The following is a 14,050-nucleotide window of genomic DNA, read 5'->3' as shown; positions in this document are numbered from 1 at the left end:
TCGTAATTTTATTTTATTACCATCAATTGTGTTGAGTTTCATTCATATATATGCATTGACCCCCTTCTTTAAATTAGTTATGACAGATGCGGGATGAACTCCTACCACATGATCGCATACGAGCAATTCAAGAGGAATTGACGGGATTCTTTCTTGACCACGTCATATATAAAGATGGAGAATGCCATGTGGCAGTTGAAATGGATTTTAGAAGTTAGGGATTGTAAGAGATGTTATATTGTATATATGTAGTAGCGTCGAATAGATATACGAAAACTTGTTGTTCAACTAATCTCGGAGAAAGATTCTCTCTGTATATGTTCATGATGATCTTGTGTAATTAATGGTTCCTTCATTTGCTTACTAGCTAGCGTGTCGAGTTCTCTCTGTACGTATAGTAGGTAGCGTCGACCAAGCACCGAGAAAGAGAGGTCACTTTTCTCTATTAGCTAGCTAACACAATATGAAACCCCTAAATTAACCCTCCAAAACCCCTACCCCCCCCCCCCCCCTCAAAAAAGAAACTCCAGCGCCTACGAGTTACTGACGCGTGGCTGATTATTGGTCTCAGTTGGTGCTACCAACCGGGACTAAAGGTCCTCTTGCCTGGGCGCCCCGCAGCGGCCACGTGAAGCCCCTTCTGTCCCGGTTCGTAAGCAAACCGGGACTAAACGTTTTGGGTTTTAGTCCCGACCCTTTTGTTCCGGTTTCAGAACCGGGTCTAAAGGCCCTCTGAAACCGGGACTAGTTCCCTGTTTTCTACTAGTGTACTTGTGCCTATTTGGAACAATGGAATTTTTTTAACAGTTGGTAGAGCTCTAAATCCTACCTAATTCCTCTTCAAACCATGCGAAGTTATCATAGCGCTTGAATGTCTTGTGCCTTGTTCGATACATCCAGTTTGCACAAGTAGATCAGGAGGAGATTGCACTGCGTGAACCGCATGCACAAGCAGACTAAGGTCTGCACACCCCACAACTAGGGCAACGTTTTTCGTGGCTTCCAAGCTCCAGTTTTGCTCCCTTTTTGCATTTTATTAATGTGTTATGTATTATTTTTATCGGAAGAAAGGTCGAGATGGCCTTGCAGGAAGATCTCGTTTGGAAGAAAAAGAAGTTTTATGTACAGAAACAGAATGACATTCCTATGAAAGAATGGTCGTCCACCTTTAAAAAGAATGGTCGTCCAGGAACACTGAACCCACAAGCTATGCACACACAGTTTCAAGGGAGAAGGGAGCGGCGATCGATCCATTTTCAGGCCGTATAATTTCCTTCATATGCTCCCGACAGGAAAATGGAACCCAACCCATGGCCGGCGAGCATCTGCTCCCTGAGGTTCTTGATGGCCTGGTACCTCTCCGAGTCCTCCTCGTCGACGTCGCTGCGCCCTTCGTCGTCGTCCCACCGCTGGCCTCCTTCCGGTTCCTCCAGCGATCTCCGGTCGCCGGCCCACAGATCGGCGCACCCCGTTCCCCTGCTGTCCGCAGACGCCGCCTTCTTGGCCGTCGTTGTCATCATCTCCTTGAAAGCGGTGGTGTAGCTCCAGCCGCCATAGTCCTTGTTTCTGCCACCGTCCATGTTCAGCTCGATGGAGTGCATGTCGCTGCCGTCTGAATCATCACCGGATCCTCCACCGTCGTCGTCTACGTCCGTCCTCTTGTTGACATCCACACGAGCAACTCCATTGCCACCTTCAGCTTCGAAGAATCCATGGTGATCATCATCGTCGTGAGTAGCTTGGCGTTCTTCATCAGCGGCGGCAGGTGATTCCAGTTCGAGGAGGCCCTGCTTCTTGGTCTCCAGGAAGGCCTCCAGCTCGCCGCGGAGCTGCTCGACGACGGCGTTCTTCTCCTCGAACTGGAGCCGCGCCTCGAGCAGCTTCATCTGGACCCGCTCCTCCCGGAGCTCGTCGGCGAGCCGCAGCATCTCCCGCTCCCGGTCGACCTCCGCCTGCGCCTCCTCGGCCTCCCGCCTCACCTCCTCCTCCACCTCGCCGCCCCTCACGAGCTCGTCGCACACCTTCTCGAGCCGCTCCCTCGACCTCCGCTCCCTCTCGAGCTCCCGCTCCGCCTCGGCCAGCGCGCTCCCGAGCTTGGCGCTCACCCGCTCCGCCCTCCGCCTCGACCGCCTCTCGCCGTCGAGCTCGTCGCACACGACCCGCACGGTGGCCGCCACCTTCTCCCTCTGCTTGCTCTTCCACGCGCGCGCCTCGGCCTCCAGCCGCTTCTTCATGAGCTCCACCGTCTCGCTGCCGCGGTGGCTCCGCTCTCTGGCGAGCTGCCGCGCGTGGGCGCGCGCCAGGTCGAGCTCGGAGCGCAGAGCGGAGAGGAGCGACGCCGTGGACGGGCTCAGGTCTCCCGGCCCCCAGATGTTGCCGAGGACTCTGACGAGCTCCTTGCACGCTGTCAGGCTGTTGTACATGTCTTGCAGGTGTGCCATTCTGTCCGCTGAACACGTGGAGCTCGAGTCTTGAGCGCATGCTTGCATCTGATCAAGAACAAAATAATATAAAAAGATGGTAAATTACATAATTATCAGAAACTTGTTTGTGCAATTAGTATTGTCTGTCATGTGGTCATGCTGCTCATGCGATGCAGAGGCCGGACATTTGTTTCGTGTGGGTGTATCAGCTCGAACGATATAAAAACGATTTAACTGGAGGTAAGTCGCCTCCAAATAAAATTAGGGGCCCTTCGCCGGTTTAGAGGGAAGGCCAGGGGCGGCGCCAGCACTGCGGTGGGCGGCGGTGAGAGGAGGGCAAGGCGGCGAGGCTGGTGGGGAAGCACCACGGGCAGTGGCAGGCGTTCTGCCGGTGTCCCGTGGGGCGGTCTGGGGAAGTAGACGATGGAGGTTGAAGATGGACATACAGATTGACTGATCCAAGTTGTATTTTCAGTCACCTTATCGGTACCGAGTCCCATGTAAAAATGTAGTGTTTTGCTAATGTTAGGTGCCTGAAAAAAATTCTAGCATCGGGCGATTTCGGACGATGCAGACGGCGTGGGCGACACGAGGAACAGCAGCGACGAGCGTTATCCCTGGTGAGGCCGAGCTAGGATCTCGACGGAGACGGGGACAACTCTATGAGCGGCAACGAGCTGCGGCATCTCTCTGGCGAAGGTGAAGGAGCTTGACGGGATGTCGCCGCCAGAACAAGAGGTGGGGCTAGAGGGATGGTTGCGGCAGTGGCGGGCGGTCATGGGTGGCGGAGCCGATGGTTAGGGGTGAGTTTGCGGTGGCGCGGAAGATGAACAATTGTGGTCGTTGGATGCATGGAGATCTAACAGACCAAAAATTCAATTGATGCTAATTTTTTTTCCAGGTTATCGTCGAATAGGGGTCCCAAAAATGTAGTCATGTTGGTCATGCTGCACGCATTTTAATACGTTCGATCGAACATGTAATAAGTTCAATGAAATAAGGACTATAGTAGGGGCGATTGATTATGTGCAGAAGGAAGACAAAGGACATATGGGTATGATGAGGTGCTCTTGTCTTGACAGACAGATACACAGTCTTAACTGAGGCTGTCATGGCCCTCTTGAACGACTGCTGCACTGCACGCCAATTGAAAACACAAGTGTCAACTAACTTGGACAAACGCCGAATCTGCCATGCCATCCTCCTAACGAGACGGTCAAGTTCCAACTGAAAACCGATTACTTTACGCCGCCGTCGAGCAACCGGCGCCGCATACATCTAAAATAGTAATTATAGACGCCGAACCTGCCATGGCATACTCCTAATTTTAACGAGGTGCTCAATCACAAGGCCTCGCCTAATCAAACAATAATAATTAACAATCTAGCTAGACATCACATGATGAGATTAGCAGCAGCTGGATATATAGACAAACCAGGTTCTGTAAATTATACTAGTTGGTTAGAAAGCCTAGTTAGGACTTAGGAGGTGGGCAAAGGTGCATGTGGCTATCACAATGAAGGAGAATCCTTGGAAATGCAAAGCCATGTTTAGTGTCAGGCTGTACCTATAGTCCTATACCACTAGTAGTAGTACTGTAGTACAATACTATATGTGTGAGGTACCAAAAGGATCATAGGCATTACTAAGATAGATGAGCAGATCCATATGGGTGGTGTGGAAAATGTATGCGTATTATTTCCTATCTTTCGAAAAAGCAGATCAACAATGTCGCTAATAGTTGTGCAAATGAGCAAATCAAGAGTTGATTAATTACCCCGGTTGTGCCGGCATTGCTCAGCTTATCTGAAAACCAATGGCGCCCATGATCAGCCTCCGAAACCACCTTGCTCCTCGTTCTTGACCTCTTGGAGATCTACACCACATACGGGAACAACACCATTATCAAACTGCAAGAACAAAACGGTTCATGATACCGGCGGCGGCAACACTACTCACCTCCACGGACGACGCGCTGCGCCGGTGCGCCGCCGCGGAGCCCCGGCGCGCAGCCGCGTCCCTGGCGATCCGGGCCTCCTCCTCCTCCTCGAGCAAGCCGCCCTCGTTCATCTGCCAGAGAGCGCTGACGAGCTTCCGGGCGGACACCGACGAGTGCATCCCGTCGGCGCGGCACGCCCGGCTCCACGACGACTCGGACATCTTCCAGCTGGTCGGCAACGGCGAAGCGACGCCGCCTGATCCCCTCCGATGGAGCGACACAACGCCTCGCCTCAGCCTCAGCCTCCTCAGTGTCCCCGACGCGCCGGACGATGATGACAGCGCGCACCGCTTGCGGATCTTGGGCCTCGTCGTCACCTCCTCGACAGCAGCAACAGCTTCACCCGCGTCGCGCCGCCTCAGCATTGCCGCCTTGGGTTCGGGCTCCGGCCGGCTTCTTCTTGACAAGAAGAGTAATGGTGTTAGGCTATGTCAAGAAATGAACAGTAATGCGGTCCTTTTATACATGGAATCAAGAAGCAGTACTTGGATGGATGAACAATGTCACATCAATCAATCTGATCGAACAGGGAAAAGGAGGACGGACGCAGCTTTACTGGAAGGAATAAGAAGCAAGGCAGAGGGAGATGTTGCCTTCATTCACACCTTTTAATGGGTGGAAAAAGACTATCTATTCTCCTCCTAATCTTATTTGAAAAAAATTGCAAGAACAAACCATGACAACAACAATAAGAAGAAAAGCACGGGATGCAAAAGGCACCAAAAACTGGTTGAAAAAAAAATGCGTTTACACGAACGTACCCATCAAAGAGGAGGATGAGAAAGCTTCTTGGCCAAGTCGACTCCCGGTTAGCTGCGCAGTCTTAACTCATCAGCTCCATGATGAGACGATGATGATAGAGCGGGCAGTCGCAGCTGCTTGGACGCGGACGGCACACGATCGAGTGGGGTGGAGAAGGGGACAGGATGATGGACGCGTATATGGGGTGTGGGGGATCCTTGGCAGCAGATCGAGAGCAGCATGAGCTGTGTTTGTATGTCCGTTGCATATGATTGGGGATCGGATATGTCGGACTAATTTGTGTTTCTGGATGAATGAATGAATGATTCTCTTGTTGAGCTGGGAGAGGTCTGATTACGTGGAGAATGGAAAGCTGGAGCGGCTTAACGTGGGAGATTGGTCAGCCGGAGAACCTGAATGATGATCCACTTTAAGTAAGGGCGAGAGCTCCGTAGTTCAATCAACGTGAAGCAGCCAACGAATCTGGACAGAACCGAGCGGTTGATTGATGCAGTGGGTGGTTTGTTGCATGCATATATTGGTACAGTACTACTACCAGTACTCAGTTTGTGGCCACTCCAAAATATAATACTGATGCTACTCTTCTATGCTACTTTCTCCGTCCGAAAATATTTGTCGAAGAAATGCATAAAAATAAATGTATCTAAAACTAAAATACATTTAGATATATTATCCATTCTTTCGACGAGTATTTCCGGACGGAGGGAGTACTAGCTAGGAGTAAATTTGAAGAAGAGAGCAGCTACTAGGCCATTTTATTACAGGATTAACACTTGCATGCCGCCCAACCAAACCTCGATCGGAGGCAGCCACCGGCCGACACCGGCAGCTGCGTTCATCCTCAGGCGCCGACTAAACAAAGGAGATCTACTCATGGCGCACATGGGGAAGAGATCAATGGGGAGAGCTTTTGTTCTCCCACAGGGTGGCACGGGCGAGAATCGGAGGGCGAGGCGAGCATGTGCTGTCAGATCTCGAGAAGGAAAGCAGAGGAGAGGAGAGCGGACATCCATCGACCGCTGGTCCTCCTCGAGTCGTGCCGGTCACGCGCACGCACGCGCGCGCGCGCGGGCGCCGGTCCGCCGCGGCCGGCACGGCGATGTGCGCGGTGGTCGGCGTGCACGTCGTCCTTCGTCGGCGTTCGCGGTTGGCCCTGCGGATCTGCGGGCGCGGACGGTGCACGACCAAGATTCAGTCAGCTCGTGATCGGTGATCCCTCCCTGTGTTTTGACTATCGCGTGGATCAGGGATCGATCGTGGCTGCTGCACGTCTTGGCGGAAGTTCGGATGTCTCACATTTTGACTATGGCATGGATCAGGGACCAGGAGTGGCAAAATTTCGTGTTTTGACCCTTTTGCCGTATAAAATCAGGATCTGACCCTGGTCTGGAAATTTTTTGAGATTTGACCCTTTTACCTACCGCCGGGCACCACGGCGGTAGGCCTGTACAAGCTACCGCCACAGGGATCAGCGGTAGCCCACTCATCCACGTCAGCCCAAGTAAACGGAACCGTCTCCTGCCGTCCACCCTACCGCCAAAGCTCACGGCGGTAGGCTATGTAATCCTACCGTTGTAGGCTCTGGCGGTAGGAGCTGAAACCTTATAAGCGCGCGCGGCTAGCTCATGGGGCCCACCCACCAACCAGCCCCCATCTTCTTCTCCCCAGCCGCGGGGCGCCGCAAGAACAGAGAGCACAAGCTCTCTATCATCCCCTCCAGCCCCCCCCCCCTCCGATCTTCTTCGTTTGGCCACCATTTTTACGGATCGAGATGGCTCCGAAACGGGAAAAGTAAGCTCTCTCAATCCCTCCAATTAGTTCTACTCGTAACGCTTTCGATTCGATGCATTATTTGGTGCAAATAAACCTATCTTCTTAATTTATTTTTATCCTAGGATTGTTAGGTTAATTATATATGATGTATATGGTTGAATATGAACTCTAATAACTAGTTGTGGAGATTATGTGTAGTTTTGATATGAACCCTAGTTCATCACGAAGGTAGTTGGAGATTATGTGTAGTTTTGATATGAACCCTAGTTCATCACGAAGGTAGTTGGAGATTAACATTATTTTTGAACAAGTGGTGATGTGATTGATGTTGGAGGGATTGTAAGTAGTTGCTTACATGTGATTGAATTATGTATATGCATCTTTTTTTAACAAATGGTCATATGATGGATTTTGGTGAATAATGTATATGCAATTTTCTAATTGTTTCAATATAGGATAAATGATGAATGTTGGTGAATAATGTATTTATATTGATCATTTATATTGGTTGAATATATGATAAATGATGAATGTTGGTTGAATATGATTCATTTATATTTGGACTTGATATGTTCATGTTTGTTCAAAATGATACAAGTTGGTTGAAAATGACATCATTTCTAATTGTTTTATTGTTATAGGCGGCCACCCTTGCGCGAGAAATCGGCGTGAAGTACACCATGCTTGATCATGCTTTTGACAACGGTCACTGCGCCCGTTTTATGGAAAACGGAGTGGTGATGTCTATCGTCAATTTGATGTATTGTTTATTATGACAAAATTAGTTCTAACAGTTCCGTTTACATTTTGACATATGCTCCCCCCCCCCATTGCGGATGAGGGGCCACACGAAGGCCGTGCATATGCAGTACGACGAGCGCTACAGTTCGTACATCAGGAGAGCACGGATGTTGGGTTTCGTTCTTCAGTTCAAAAGACAGTCGCCGACGCTCGTGCACTCGGCTCTTACGGCATTGATCGACCGGTGGCGCCCCGAGACGCACAGTTTCCATCTCACCTGTGGTGAGATGACAGTGACTCTCGAGGACTTCGGCATGATCACGGCCCTGCCCATCGAGGGCCATGCTCTAACTGGGCGAGTGGAGAGGGCCAACTGGCAGGAGAGTGATCGCCCTGATCGGCGACTGCCCTCCCATGAAGGGGAACAGAACATCCGGTGTGCGGCTCAAGTGGCTCCTGGAGAACCGGTCCGTTTGCCCGCAAGATGTCGATCAGCGGACCATGGAGCAGTACGTGAGGGCCTATTTGTGGTACCTTCTAACGGAGGTCATCTTTCCAGACTGCTCGGGGGATTGTGCCCTATGGATGTATCTCGGCTTCCTGGAGGACTCGGATGCGGGGTACAGCTGGGGGTCCGCCGGCCTAGATTACCTATACCGCTCGGTAAGATAGATATCTCAATACTCGTTTTTCGACCTACATATGTTGTTTGAGGTTGTGCTATATGATCATGATCACTTCATATTTGCAGCTGGATGACGCGACGCAGAGGACCGAAGAGACCTCCGGCGTGTGTGGATTTGTTTGGGCCCTTTCAATTTGGATATGGGAGCGGTTACCGGTCGGCCGTCCAGAGAGAGTTCGCTCGCGTGCATGGACGGATTATGGCGAAGAAGGAGATAGTGCTCGGTACCCGACCGTCTCTTACGCCTGGGACAAGGTGAAGGTCTACACGGGCAAGGCCACTATGCTGTATAAGCTCTTCAGCAACGAGCTGGACAACCTATCAGATTTCCAGGTATACCAAGTAGCTTATCAATCGTTCCGCAACTTTCATTCTTCTTAACGATCCTTCTGTAGGTGAACTGGTTTCCGTACCACGACCGAGAATGGGGGTTTGAGCTCAACTCGATGTGCGAGGAGGATCGGCTTGCCTGGCGGTGCATTGTGCCCTTGATATGTGTGTATGCCGTCGAGTGGCACTTACCACAGCGTGTGGCCACACAGTTTGGGATCTTGCAACATACCCCACTGGGTAAACCCACAGACACCGGCTGCTCCGACCTTCACTGGTGAGGACATTGTTCTCTACTTGATGTGTTTTCGTTTATGTTTGACGTTGTCATGACGTCCATTGCTTGCTATGCCTTGCAGGAAGAGTAGAAAGAATTGTCAGTCCATCACAGACTGGGGGCACGAGCACCAAGAGTACGTGAAAGCATGGGACGAGAGAAGGTATCGCAAAGACAGCGAGAGGAGAGTGGTTAACTGGAACACCTACCGTGAACGCCACCTGAAGTGGTATGATGATGGTGTCAAGTACCGTGTACGCCTGAGGCCGCAGTGGACGGAAGACGATATCGCCGAATTGGAGGAGGATGACAGCGAGGACGAAGCTTACCGTGGCCGGCTCAGAGATCTCGAAGGTGATTTCAGGGAGTATGCACCCCTGATGAACAGAGTGGTAAGTGGTGTTCTCATTTGTTTTGAGCCATGAGAGGTTTTGAGCCTTTAACATATTGGTTACATGTGCAGGCTTCAGAGCTCAACAGAAGCATTATTGATGGCTCGAACGTTCTTTCTTATGAAGCCGGAACCGTGGAATCCAACACCAAGATGAGGGATACAATGAAGGTAACATCGAGCTCCTTAGCCATGTTATACTATTACAGAAGCTTGAGTTGATCCTTATTATGTTTTTGGTTGTTCACCATTGCAGAAGTTCATCACCCGTTGTCGTAAGATAGTGGGTATGCTTGGGTGCGCTCGTGCGGCCAACGTCCATGATCCTGCTCATGGAGGGTCCATCCGTGCCATTGCTTCATCTAGCCACACCGGTGGATCTTCCTCTACTCATGTTGCCTCGTCATCCCGCGTTGTTGAGCAGCAAGAGGAAGAAGAAGTAGAGGACGAAGAGGAGGAGAAGGAGGACGCAGAGGAGGAGGACGCAGAGGAGTACGACGACAATGACGGGCCTCAACCTACGCAGCCAAGCCAGGGGAAGAGGGTATCTCATCCACACGAGGATATTTTCAGCCCATCCCCGTTTCAGAATCCGGTTCCTCGTCGTGGCACGAAGAAGCCGGACGAAACCCGCTCAAAGAGAAACGAGGACCGTACCGCTAAGAGGAGCATGAGCAAGTGACCACTCGTGTTGGTGATGTCGTTTAGTGCAACTAGTTGTGAGCAAGAACTTGTATGCCATGCTAGTGATGTCTATTTGGTACTTTCAAGCTTCGTTGGTGATGTCGAATTGCTACTTTCAAACTATGTTCAAACTATTTGAAATGTTAATTTGCTATCTACAATGTGTGCGATCATCCTATTTTGAATTACAAACAATATTTGTTGTGATCTTTATTTTTTTGTGATTGATAAGACCAAGAACCCTACCGCCGGACGGCACGGAGGTAGGTGCAGACAGCCTACCGTCAGGACCATTGGCGGTAGGTTGTGATACCCTACTGCCAATGGGTCACGGTTTCTTCGTCACAGTACAGAATGCATGTGTGCGCGACCCTACCTCCAAGGACAATGGCGGTAGGTTGTGGTACCCTACCGCCAGCGGAAACGCCTTCTTCGTCACAGTACCGAAGGCACAGCCTACGACACTACCGCCGAGCCTTGTGGCGGTAGCCTTAGCTAGCCTACCGCCGCGTCCGGTGGCGGTACGACCGTTACGCCACGTGTCCTCACACAACGGGGCTGACGGCGGCCGCCATTAACCTACCGCCGCTCCCTGTGGCGGTAGCCTATATAATCCTACCGCCATGGTCTATGGCGGTAGAGAAAGGGTTGAAAGATCGTGGATGTCGCCTAGAGGGGGGGTGAATAGGCATTTTAAAATAATTACGGTTTAGGCTTGAACAAATGCGGAATAAACCTAGTGGTTAATTTGTCAAGCACAAAACCTACAACAACTAGGCTCACCTATGTGCACCAACAACTTATGCTAAGCAACATAAACTACTAGGTGATAGCAAGATATATGACAAGAAACAATATGGCTATCACAAAGTAAAGTGCATAAGTAAAGAGCTCGGGTAAGAGATAACCGAGGCACGCGGAGACGACGATGTATCCCGAAGTTCACACCCTTGCGGATGCTAATCTCCATTTGGAGCGGTGTGGAGGCACAATGCTCCCCAAGAAGCCACTAGGGCCACCGTTATCTCCTCACGCCCTCGCACAATGCAAGATGTCGTGATTCCACTAAGGGACCCTTGAGGGCGGTCACCGAACCCGTACAAATGGCAACCCTTGGGGGCGGTCACCGAACCCGTACACTTTGGCAACCCTTGGGGGCGGTCACCGGTACCCGTCAAATTTCTCGGGGTGATCTCCACAACCTAATTGGAGACCCTGACGCTTTCTCGGAGCTTTACACCACAATGATTGAGCTCCAAACACCACCAACCGTCTAGGGCGCCCAAGCACCCAAGAGGAACAAGCTCAAGGGTACCAAGCACCCAAAAGTAATAAGTTTCTCAACTTGTAACTTCCACGTATCACCATGGAGAACTCAAACCGATGCACCAAATGCAATGGCAAGGGCACACGGAGTGCCCAAGTCCTTCTCTCTCAAATCCCACCGAAGCAACTAATGCTAGGGAGGAAAATGAGAGGAAGAACAAGAAGGAGAACACCAAGAACTCCAAGAACTAGATCCAAGGGGGTCCCCTCACATAGAGGAGAAAGTGATTGGTGGAAATGTGGATCTAGATCTCCTCTCTCTTTTCCCTCAAAAACTAGCAAGAATCCATGGAGGGATTGAGAGTTAGCAAGCTCGAAGAAGGTCAACAATGGGGGAAGAACACGAGCTCAAAGGATAAGGTTGAATGGGAAAGAAGACCCCCTTTTATAGGAGCTCCCGAATCCAACCATTATGCTCACAGCCGGCACAGAGCGATACTACCGCTCCAAGGAGCGGTACTACCGCTAGGACGGTAGTACCCCTTCGAAACACAACAGCGAGGAGGCAAAAAGGCCAGAAGAACCGTCAGAGCAGTAGTACCGCTTGACGTCACGGTACTACCGCTAGGGGTAGCGGTACTACTGCTAAGGGTAGCGGTACTACTGCTTGCGAGTGGTACTAAAAAAATACTTCTGTGCCTACTTCCGCTGAGCAAATCACGAGATTTTGGTCCGGAGCGGTACTACCGCTTAGGAGCCGCGGTAGTACTGCTCTGGAGCGGTACTACCGCTTAGGAGCCGCGGTAGCACCGCTCTGGAGCGGTAGTAAAAGAATACATCCGCTCTAGTCGCGGTAGTACCGCTGCAGCCTTTACCAAAACAGCCACAACTTTTGCAAACGGACTCCGAATTCAATGAAACCAAGTTTGTTGGAAAGCTAACGACATGGGCTAACACAATCTTGATAGAAATGTCAAGAATAAGCAAATGAGAAAAGTCCCATAAGAAAATGGTGAGAACCCTTCATCGGATAAGACCGGTAAACCTCCAACACCGAAAACATCATAGAAGACGCATGCGAACTCCGTTTTCGATGAACTCAAGCTTGTCATCAAGATGACCATAAGCTCTAGGACTCAAAAAGATAACCCAACAAGAACCAAGAAACATGATGCAAGGATCCAATGGTTTGAGATCTCTACTAACAATACGATCAAGCTACCAACTTGAGAGCCCCCCTTGATAGTATGGCAAACGATCCTATAACTCGGTCTCCCAACTACCACCACGAGACCGGTAAAATAGAAAACCTATCAAGGGCAAACCTTTGCCTTGCACATGGTCCACTTGAGTTAGATAAAGACGATCTTGACTCCCTAAAGTTGGACCACCTTTCTTGATTGCGTTGGCTCGATGAAGACTAGATGATTGCTCCCCCATAGTCCACTATGGGTGAGCCACTCTTAGGCACATCTTCACAAGTCCATTGACACCACAATGGATGGAAAGATTCAATCACTTGATGTCTTCGTGATGCTCCACTTGAACTTGTACACGACAATCTTGATGACGATCACCACTTGATGTCATCCTTTCCATGGGTTGTATGATATCTGCCTCTTGACGCAAGCCCATGGACACGTACCTAACCCCACACAGAACTCTCACATAGACCATGGGTTAGTACACAAAGTGCAATGGACAATGCTTACTATACCATGGGATCACTTGATCCCTCTCGATACATCTTCTACGCTTTGTGAGTTGATCAACTTAATTCACTCTTGACTTAGTCTTGATCAACCTTGAATCTTTACAACTCTCTTCATTTGGATGATGTCTTGAAGGTAAACATGAATGATCACACAATCTTCTTCTTAAAGACATGCTTGCAATAAGGTCAACACTCACATGACCAATCTTTGGATAATTCCTTAATAGCACCTTGGTCGACTCATAAACTCTTTGAAACACAATCTTCTTCTTCAAGACATGCTTGCAATAAGGTCAACACTCACATGACAAATCTTTGGATTATTCCTTAATAGCACCTTGGTCGACTCATAAACTCCTTGAAACCAACACATGGACTTCAAGAGAAGCCTATGGACAAATCATTCAAATATAACTCAAGACAACCATTAGTCCATAGAGATCATCATCAATTACCAAAACCAAACATGGGGGCACCGCATGTTCTTTCAATCTCCCCCATTTTGGTAATTGATGACAATCACTTTCAAGAGAGTTTATATAAGGAATTATGCTTCACTATGCAATGCAACAACCAATAGTGCATTCATATGAGATGTAAATGCTAAGGAACAAAACCAAAGCAAGAAGAGATAACTCTCTGAACCTCTCCACAAAACTCTCTGAAACTTCTCCCCCATTGGCATCGATTGCCAAAATGGGCGAAAAGCTATAAATTGTGGTCCTCCATAAACTGTGTATTTCTTCACAAGAAAGTGGAATGCAATACACATATCCAACGGTAAATACTTGGAGGAACACAAACTATATTGAGGCACAAAGATTGCTAAAGAATAATATGCCACAAGGACATAACAAAGAGAGACACAAGCAATCAAGAAATCAAAAGATACCAATTGAAGCAAGCAATCAAAGGATATCAATTGAAACAACTAGACCAAAGATCCTACGAGCCACATGAATAAAGGATATTATGATATGGGCAAAGGAGTGTTCTAAAGAAACT

At 49.6% G+C, this 14,050-nt stretch overlaps 1 protein-coding gene across 2 annotated transcripts; it reads right to left on the bottom strand.

Moving 5' to 3' along the window:
* Positions 1–1,056: 1,056 nt before the first annotated feature.
* On the bottom strand, positions 1,057–5,836 carry LOC123155732 (uncharacterized protein At5g41620). 2 transcript variants are annotated; one of them, XM_044573875.1, is made up of 4 exons: positions 5,184–5,836; positions 4,383–4,818; positions 4,201–4,299; positions 1,057–2,489 (listed from the first exon to the last, which is right to left on the bottom strand). In XM_044573875.1, the coding sequence occupies exons 2-4, from the start codon at positions 4,785–4,787 to the stop codon at positions 1,257–1,259; spliced, it is 1,737 nt and encodes a 578-aa protein (XP_044429810.1). In that variant the 5' UTR covers positions 4,788–4,818; positions 5,184–5,836; the 3' UTR covers positions 1,057–1,256. The 2 variants fall into 2 exon arrangements, with proteins under 2 accessions (XP_044429810.1, XP_044429811.1); XM_044573876.1 differs by lacking the exon at positions 5,184–5,836 and adding an exon at positions 4,908–5,137.
* Positions 5,837–14,050: the final 8,214 nt, after the last annotated feature.

Source organism: Triticum aestivum, chromosome 7B (assembly GCF_018294505.1).
Source record: "Triticum aestivum cultivar Chinese Spring chromosome 7B, IWGSC CS RefSeq v2.1, whole genome shotgun sequence".
NCBI lineage: Eukaryota > Viridiplantae > Streptophyta > Magnoliopsida > Poales > Poaceae > Triticum > Triticum aestivum.
This window is presented reverse-complemented; position numbering and strand designations above follow the sequence as displayed.

Coding starts and splice junctions, on each gene's coding strand:
- LOC123155732 (XM_044573875.1), bottom strand. CDS start 4,787: ATGCTGAGGCGGCGCGACGCGGGTGAAGCTGTTGCTGCTGTCGAGGAG. Junction 4,300..4,382: donor GCAGCGCGTCGTCCGTGGAG/GTGAGTAGTGTT, acceptor TATGTGGTGTAG/ATCTCCAAGAGGTCAAGAAC. Junction 2,490..4,200: donor GCAATGCCGGCACAACCGGG/GTAATTAATCAA, acceptor GTTCTTGATCAG/ATGCAAGCATGCGCTCAAGA.